This window comes from Pinus tabuliformis, chromosome 1_1 (assembly GCF_031772625.1).
Source record: "Pinus tabuliformis cultivar Carrire ecotype Pingquan chromosome 1_1, CPIR1, whole genome shotgun sequence".
NCBI lineage: Eukaryota > Viridiplantae > Streptophyta > Pinopsida > Pinales > Pinaceae > Pinus > Pinus tabuliformis.
In genome coordinates, this window is record NC_142297.1 from 386,834,089 (window position 1) to 386,843,449 (window position 9,361).

The 9,361-nt window shown below is 32.9% G+C and overlaps 1 protein-coding gene across 1 annotated transcript; it reads right to left on the reverse strand.

The window, feature by feature from the left end:
• Positions 1 to 7,344: 7,344 nt before the first annotated feature.
• LOC149213266 (cypmaclein-like) lies at positions 7,345 to 8,277 on the reverse strand. The gene is made up of 4 exons (XM_089390737.1): positions 8,221 to 8,277; positions 8,065 to 8,109; positions 7,906 to 7,948; positions 7,345 to 7,526 (listed from the first exon to the last, which is right to left on the reverse strand). The coding sequence occupies exons 1-4, from the start codon at positions 8,275 to 8,277 to the stop codon at positions 7,345 to 7,347; spliced, it is 327 nt and encodes a 108-aa protein (XP_089246863.1).
• Between the last annotated feature and the right edge of the window lie 1,084 nt (positions 8,278 to 9,361).

The window sequence follows — 9,361 nt, forward strand, 5'->3', positions numbered from 1 at the left end:
GCCCCTATCCTATTTGTATGAAGAAAGGATGGAACCTTACGATTATGCATTGATTATCGACAATTGAACAAACTCACCATTAAGAATAAGTACCCCTTGCCACGTATAGATGACCTATTTGATCAAGTGCAAGGAGCTAAGGTATTCTCAAAAATCGATTTACTTTTTGGCTACCATCAAATAATAATAAAGGAAGAAGACATCTACAAAATAGCTTTCTATACTCATTATGGACATTATGAGTTCGTAATGTTGCCGTTTGGCCTCACAAATGCCCCAAACACCTTTATGAGCCTAATGCATGGTATTTTCTAGCCATACCTGGACAAATTTGTATTGATATTCATTAATGATATTTTAATATACTCTAAGAATTAGGAGGAGCATAAGGAAAATATGAAAACAGTATTGCAGACACTAAGGGAGAATCAATTATACACCAAATTCAGCAAGTGCGACTTCTTTAAAGATTAGATTCAATACTTGGGTCACATTATATCAAAAGAAAGTATCACAATAGACCTGGAAAATATCAAAACAATCATGGAATGGACAACTGCAAAGAATATTGCTAATATCAGATCATTCCTGGGACTAGCCAGATACTAATGTAGGTTCATTGAGGGATTATCAAAAATTGCATTTCCAATGATCTCTTTACAAAAAAAGGGGCATGTCTTCCAATGGACCATCAAACGTTAGCAAAGTTTCGAAAACTAAAACATCTACTCACTATTGCCTCGATGTTAAAGGTAGAAAATCCGGAAAAGTCCTTCGTGGTTTGCATTGATGCAAGTAAAGAAGGTGTCGATGGGGTAATAACTCAAGAAGGAAAGGTGATTGTTTATAAGTCTCAAAAGTTAAAATATTACAAACAATGATACTCCGCTTATGGTCTTGAATTAACAGTATTGGTACATGCACTAAAAATGTGGCGGCACTACCTATTGGGGAAAATGTTTTTGCTATTGAAGGATCATAGCAGCCTTATAGATTTTTTTAATCAACCCATTCTAAATGCTTGCCAGGCTAGATGGATATCTTTTCTGAGTGAATTTGATTTCAAAATGAAACATTTAAAAGGGAAAGGAAACTGTGTTGCCAAGGCCCTAAGGAGAAAGGTACATTGTGTCTATCAGATCCAAATGAGTCAAGTAAATTCAAATATTCCTGAAATTGTTAAAGAGGCAACTAATGGAGATCCAAAATAGACCTTCCTTTCATAAGAGGCAAAAGAAAACTTGATAAATAAGGAAAAATCTGAGTTTGAAATAAACTCTCAAAACCTTCTTAAATTTCGGAATAGAGTTTACATTCCTAACCAAAACTTGGTTAAACAACTAATATTGGACGAGTTTCACAGAAACCTTATGCCGGCCACCCAGGTTACCAGAAAATGTTTTCAGCCATTGGAAAAGGATACTATTGGCTGGGATTGAGGAAGGTTGCCACAAAATATTTTTCCAAATGCTTGGAGTGTCAGTTAGTAAAGGTTGAGCACTAACATCCCATCAGGATGTTACAACCATTTCCCATTCCCAAATGGAAATGGGAGATTATATCATTGGATTTCATCATTGGATTACCCCGCACAAGGAAACAACATGACTCTATAATGGTGGTAGTTGATAAATTGAGTAAAATATCTCATTTCATACATGTGAAATCCACGTATAAAAATGTGGAAATCGCAGATATTTTTATGAAGCATAATTTTCGCTTACATGGAATACCCAAGGTGGTGATCTCTGACAGAGATGTGAAATTCACATCCACATTTTGGAAGACTCTCTTTTTAGGATTGGGTACCCAAATCCAATTTAGTACTACTTACCACCCCCAAACATATGGGAAGACCGAATAGGTGAATCAAGTGTTGGAGGACATGCTATGCATGTTTGTAATGCAGCAACCTCACAAGTGGGAGGATTACCTCCATTTAGTATAATTTTCTTATAAAAATTGGCATCATGAATATCTAGGTATGATCCCCTTTGAGGTGTTATACGGAAGGAAATGCCAGGTACCCATAGACTGGAACAACCCAGTTAATAAGCTAGCATTGGGTCCTGACATGCTAGCGGAGATGGAGAAAACCATGAAGAAGATTGACATAAAGTGTATGCGGATAAAAAAAAGAACTTATAGGGAATTTCAATATGGGGATCACATTTATTTAAGGGTGAAGCCCTGGTAAAGTTTCTTTTAGTGGCAAGGTTGTGCTAAATTAGCTCCCCGATACTGTGGACCCTTCCAAGTCTTAGAAAGAGTTGGATCATTGGCTAATAAGTTGGCGCTGCCAAGCCACATTCGAGTTCACAATGTGTTTCATGTGTCCCTACTAAAAAAATGTTTATAATCCTCAACACATTATTGGCTCAAAGAACATTCAAGTCGAACTGGAAGGAATATTCTTGCAGAACCTCTTCGTATTCTCAACCAAAGAGAAACCAACTTGCAGAAGTGAGCCATCACCTAGGTTAAAGTGCAATGGAAGCACTTTGGTCCGAATGACGCCACTTGGGAAGAGGAGGAGTTTATGTGGGAGAAATATCGAGCCTTCTTTTCAGAAAACAGAGAGAACACCAGGAACTGCATTCCTCATATGGTGGGGGGGAGATGTAGTATCCCCAAGTCACATAAAAGAACTAAACTTACTAAGTTAATTTTGTTAAATGTTAAATTAAACTTTATCACATGTTAATGATTGAATATTAACCGACTCGGACTAGAGTGCCATATATGTTGTGTTTACCAAAAATTTTGGTAATGATGTTTTAATAAAATAGTAATTGTTTAATGTAGTTAAAAGAAACGGTTGCCAGGAAAAGACAGTTACTCTCTACCTAAAAGATGGAAGAGAGGGAAAAGAATCATAGAGGTGGGAGGGATACAGAAAAATCCAGTGGGATTTTACAGAACAACAACAATCAATAGAAAGTACAGGACTTGAGGCAGGGCAGAAACGCTGATGCCCAAGGTACTGACAGTAGCTGGTTAATCCACTGCGGAACACTGAAAGTGATCGAGGGAGAGTCTGGATATAATTTCTAGACTCGTGGTTGGGAGGGAGAGACTTTCAAACACATAAGTAAAACAACGATATCCTGAAGAATAATTTTCCGCCAAACAGATAAGTAAATATTAAACTCTTATGAGTAAATGTTCAGCTCTCTAATAAGTTTAGACGTTCTAGACAAAAAGTATAGCAGTGAACTAGTTAACTATTAACTGACGCAGGTCTAAGTTTAATATTGCTAGATTTAGGATTGTAAAAATAAGATAAATTACTGTGCATACACATATATACGTTCATAAACGAATTAGCAAAGGAAGTTGTAGGTCCTTGTATTGTAAAAACTAATCACTTAACTAAATCAGATAAAAGAGATTTATGTGCAGATTCAGAATGAGTACTATAGTAGTATTCATTAGCTAATAGAGGTAATGAATCAATTAGAAAATTAAAATAAGTTTATCCAAGAATGAGTATAGATAAGCCATAACTATGATTCATAACCAGCATAACCGGGTATCTTTTATATTCGTACATATAACATAAAATTACAAGATCAGGCAGAAGCTTTTAGCCTTTGCAACCCATGTTATTTCTATCGTATTCCTACACGGTAATGGAAATAGAAAGCATTTCCTATCAGGCAGAAAATTCTGAGAATATGCTTTACAATCGATAAATACTACGAATACCAAGCTTCAGATTTTTTATTTTCATAAAATGCATAACTTTAATTAGAAACATAGAAGTAATATGAAAGAAACCTCATGAACAATAATAGAAATGTATACAACATTTGTTTGCAAAGAAGTAATCCGGGCTTAATTCAACATTCTGACACTTAGGGCAATTAAAAGACACCCATAATAAACAATACTTTAGACCTACTCTATTCGAGATAACATCTTTAATCAAGTATCAAAGAGTTTATCTATGAATATATTTAAAACCTTGAAAAACCCTTAATCCTATTTTTAAACCAGACTCATGAGACATAAACCATGAAACCACCATTGAATCTCGTCCCCAACCTCACAAAAATTTAATAGTAGTATCATAGCCAGAGGAGACCCAACCTGTGCATATGACGAAGAACCTAGTGAGGATTTGATCACTGGGTGTTGTTTTCCAAATAAACCAAGGGTAGCAACACACCTATATCAAGAAAATATGTTTTTAGTTGAGGGCTTGAAAGTTAAAATCTTAAACTCAAAAAAAAAAAAAGTGAATGGCCAATAAGGCATACCTAGAGATGAAATTTAATCTAAAAACCCTCATTTCCATCCTGTCAGTTAAAACCAGATTACCTTGGCTCAGATCTTTGATCGACACCATGAATACATTCAAAGGGAACAGTCTTTCACAAGTCTGAGAATGGATTACCTCAGCCATTAGTGACGTATAACTGTCCAACCTTCGGAGAGCCAAGCATTCCAGCCTCTCTAAGCACAAAAGCCAAAGGCTGACACTGCAAACCACCGTGCACAGTCAATCACCATACCTCAACCCTCCAAAGGAAATCTACATATTATTAATGCAGTGGACAGATAAACCTTAAGAGAGTTCCCTTACTTGTTTCATCATGAGGAGAAGCCAACAACCATGAGGCGAGAAGCCAGTGACCATGAGGCAAGAGTTCGAACCTTCTCGATTGTCGCATAGGCTATCTGTTGCAGAGCAAAAATCCAACTCAATCAGAGAAAAATGATAGAGTATCAGCGAGAGAGGTGTAAGTTGGTTAGGTATAGCCCTAATGATCTGGTACCGTCAAATCCATTCAAATCGATGGTCAGTGTGGAGCCACCTTTGGTGTATCTAGTCATTAATAACCCTTGTTTCTTCATTTAGCGCATGGACATCTGTGTTACACTTGAGAACCAACCCACATTGGTAAGGGCGCCACATCCTTTCATTTATTTCAAAATATTTGTTTACACTTGGTTATGACTTTAATGATAATGGTAAGTATTTTAAGCCATGTGCAATCCGTATCCATGGATTAGCACTTTAATTACTTGATGGGATTGATTGTATATGAAATCCAAATTACTAGAAATATGTAAGTTAATACATTCGGGGTAAGGAGATTTTTTTTTTATTGTCTTTATTTGTTACATCTATTTATCATATATTCACAATGATAACAACATCATCGCAAACCATAAAGTCAAAAATGAAATCAACCCCAAACAACAAAACCTTAAGGTCAAAAATGAAATCAACCCCAAACAACAAAAGGATTGCTAAAACAGCAATAAATTGACTAGAAAATACTAAAGAAGCAGTGAACATGAAGAGAAATCCACAAGAATGGAAAAACTAAATAAATGATAAAGTCCAACAATTATAAACAAATGATAAAGTCCAACCATTATAAACAATAGATAATAAAATAGAGAATATGCCTATGTTCTGCAGAAGCCTCATGTTCATCCCATTTCCTTGCAGTTGTAACTACGGAAAAGGGAGCCGTAATCTCATTACTTCGACAAGTACCAATTGGGCCTTCTAAGTCTGCTCATAATATATATTTGAATTTGAATTTAAATACAAATATACTAAATTTTGAAATAAAATAATAAAATTTATTATATTTATATAACTACTTTTACAGCATTATTTTTAAATTACATTTTATGCTAATTTTATAATAAAAATAAATTTTGAATTAAATAATTAAAATTTTGAGGTTATGCTATATTTAAATAGCTGTCATTTACAAATTATAATTTAGATTTCTCAATATGTTGAAATTAATAAACCAGGATAATTAAATGTATAATATAAAATAAGCGATTTATATAATTCTATATATTCTTATCCAAGAGTTTGTAAAGTAAAGAGTAATTACTTTTTATTTTATATTAATTTTTCAAAACATTAGAATTTATAAAACATATTCTTTAATCTATATATATATATATATATATATATATTTATTGTTTAGAATGTTTGTATAACAATGTTTTAAATTAGATTATATTTAAATTATATTTTATATAAAAATGTAAATAAATAGAATGAAATTTATAATAATTGTTTTTAATAAATAGAATATAAATTTATAATGAAAATTAGGTTAGTTATATATGGATTTTTGAATATCTGGTAAAATAAAGATATTTTTTTTAGTAATTTTTAAATTTTTATTTTCAATAATCTTTATATTAAAAATATATAAATTATAAAATAGAAGGGTTAATTATCTATTAAGAAATTTTGTTTGCTTTGAAGAGTAAAAAAAAGTTCGTAAAATTGAATCGCCAAAAAAATGAATATATATAAAACGAATAAATGGTTTATTAATAAGTAATTTCTTTCCTCATAAAAAGAAAATTGAGGAAAAAAAAGAAATGGTAAAATATTTTTTAAACTAAATTTGAATAAAGTCAATATATATTGTTTTTAGAAATATTGATTGATTTTAAAGAATAGAGATCAACATATCTAGTAAATATTTCTTTTACTAGGAAATAAAGTCCTGAGTTTATATCTCTTTTTAGGGTGAGGAAAGAAATTGTTTAACTAAAATATAATAATTATTTATTTGTAAGAGAAATTTAAACTTTAAATTTTATGATATTTCATAACATTAAAATAGTTAACTAAATCATATCATTAAATATCATAACATATTTAAAACTAAAACCAAATAAATTAAAATAAAAAAATTAATTAAACTTAATTAAAAAACAACCCGAACATTTAAAAACCAAAAAAAAAAAACAAAACAAAACTAAAACTCTCTGAAGACCAGAAGAACAATAATACTATCAGAATATCTTCTCTTAATGTAATGTCTTTAAACAAAATGATATAGTCCCTTCAAACAAACGATATATCATAGTTAATATCAAAGTCAAAGGCCATTGGCTGTAACTCAGAAATGATATATGATGGTTAATATCAGAGTCCTAACTCAGAAATGATATATGATGGTTAATATCAGAGTCAATGGCCATCAGCTGTAACTCAGAAAGATGAATTATTAATTAAATATACAATAACATAATACATTATACATGGATAAATAATTTCACCCCATGAGAAATCTAAAGCCCTTGCACCCACTTCTATCCTTCAAGGATTGTTGCCCTCCACACCACACTTCTGTCATTGACGGATTATGACGCTTCACAACCCCACACTTTTTTGTCTGGTTTTCAAATCTTCGTTTCACATGGCAACCAATACTGATAAGCATTTATTCATGGTAAATATTTATGCAAATCTATTCACCCAGAATATACATCATCTAATCCAGGGATCAGCTCCGCCCTTTCTTTAATCACACATATCTATAGTGTGTGCAACTGCATATCATATATTCACGGGCACTTGGGTTTGTTGCCATGTGTTTTCTGGCTGGCATAGCACGGGCAGAGTTCCTCGTTTCCAGATGTGCCGGGGGGAACACAATTGCATCTGGCACAGCATGTGCCGCAGGCTCTTAAACACATGTTCTGGCGGGATGCTTTTGCGCATCTTCGTCCACATTCTTCCTGACAATCTGCATTTGAGAATTTGAGAATTAAAAGAGCCAGTGATGCCAAGAATCAGCCCTGAATTCATACTCAAGTTTAAACAGCAAACAATCATAGTTGTTATAGATATTGAAGATAAACCACGTAAAAGTTCAGGAAACAAAAGCAAAAGTTCAGGAAGATAGCAGCACAATTAGCGGACACATAATGCTGTTAAACGTAAAAACTGAAACTGATCACAAACGACAAAATGATTGCTGAAAGGACAAATGAGTTGTCAAGAAAATGCTGAAGCAGCAGTGAACATTAAGATAAATTCACAAGAAACGAAAAACTAAATAAATGATAAAATCCAACCATTATAAATAATAAAATATCATATATTATAACTTTGAGAGCATATACCTACGGTCTGCAGAAGCATCCTGTTCATCCCACTTCTTTGGAGCTGAAACCATGGAAAAGCGAAAGGAAATGTCATCAGTTAGACAAGTAACAATTGGACCTGCTATGTCTGCTCATGAATATAACTCGTGCTTTAAATACTGGTAGAATTCCACTCACCCGAATTGTGGTTGAAGCTCCAACCTCATCAGGTTGCACACACACCTGTCTCACATACAGGAATGAGCTATAAATATAAAATAAAACTTGTACAGCAAACTAAATGAAAAGTATAATCGTATATCGTTAATGGCAATATCGGCGAACACTCGATACCTGAACAAGTACCATTATAAGAAGACAAGTGACAAATAGTTTGCTTGCAGAGGCCATTGGAGGTGCTGACACACGAGTCGAGTATATAAGCAGAATATGTTCAAACACAGAACAACAAGAAGGCAAACGCTTGCTCTATATGCAGATATCCGATATGTATGTTCTTCTCTGTATGCAATGCAATGGATGTAGAGGACGCTGTCAATATATAGGGAAGAGAAAATAAATCTCCCTTACTTCCTGTATGTTGTTGGGATTATCTTGATTAAATTCCCCATGAGGATGGAAATGCCATCTCATCATCTGTTTACGATTGCTTGATTAATGGCTTCCCAATGCGCCTTAACTGTTTCAAAATGCTTCGTACATAGAACACAACGTTCAGGAAACCTAAAAAGTTTGGATTTTATTTTTACGAGGGACTTGGAAATGCCAGAAAGTTGTCAGCATTGATTTTTAGTAGAGAATCTGGTGCAGTTTCATTGTGGGTCAGGGCACGTCGATGCATTCTCTCCTCCGTATCTCTCCAGTTGGCAGTGATGGCGTGTCGGTATGCATGGGAAACATTGATTATTGCTGGAGTTTTCGTTTACGAAGTGCGCTTACTTTGAGATCAAGGTGTATCTAATTTATTAGCTTACGATTTGCATTTTGCACCAGAGGATAAGGAAAACTTGTCAATGTCAAATTAAACATATTAACATAACGAATATAATGATTACATAACATAATGAATAATGTAAATAATGACTACAATAGGCAATGATAATAACAATAATGATAAGATATGAGAATATAATGTTTACCATAATAATGATAACGATGGTAATCATAAGTATGACAATCAGATTGATATGGTTTTTGAAGGTAATGATAGTAATGTTTATAATAATAACGATAACTATGATAATCATAAGTGTGATACTCAGATTGATATGGGTTTTAAGATTTGAAATGTTTTAGTATTTTGGTTTTTTTGTTCGAAAAGTATCAGTAGAAAATTAACTATAATTATTATATTTTTTTTTTATTGAAAAAGGAATAAATTTGGTAGTGTGATAAGTATAAAAAATTAACTATAATTATTATATTTTTTTATTGAAAAAGGAATAAATTTGGTAGTGTGATAAGTATTTTGAAA

Bases quoted from the DNA above. Each gene is read 5' to 3' on its own strand.
- LOC149213266 (XM_089390737.1), bottom strand. From the start codon at position 8,277: ATGGCCTCTGCAAGCAAACTATTTGTCACTTGTCTTCTTATAATGGTA. The intron at 8,110-8,220 runs GTATCGAGTGTT...TATGTGAGACAG, and splicing joins TTATAATGGTACTTGTTCAG to GTGTGTGTGCAACCTGATGA. The intron at 7,527-7,905 runs GTATATGCTCTC...TCTCAAATGCAG, and splicing joins GATGCTTCTGCAGACCGTAG to ATTGTCAGGAAGAATGTGGA.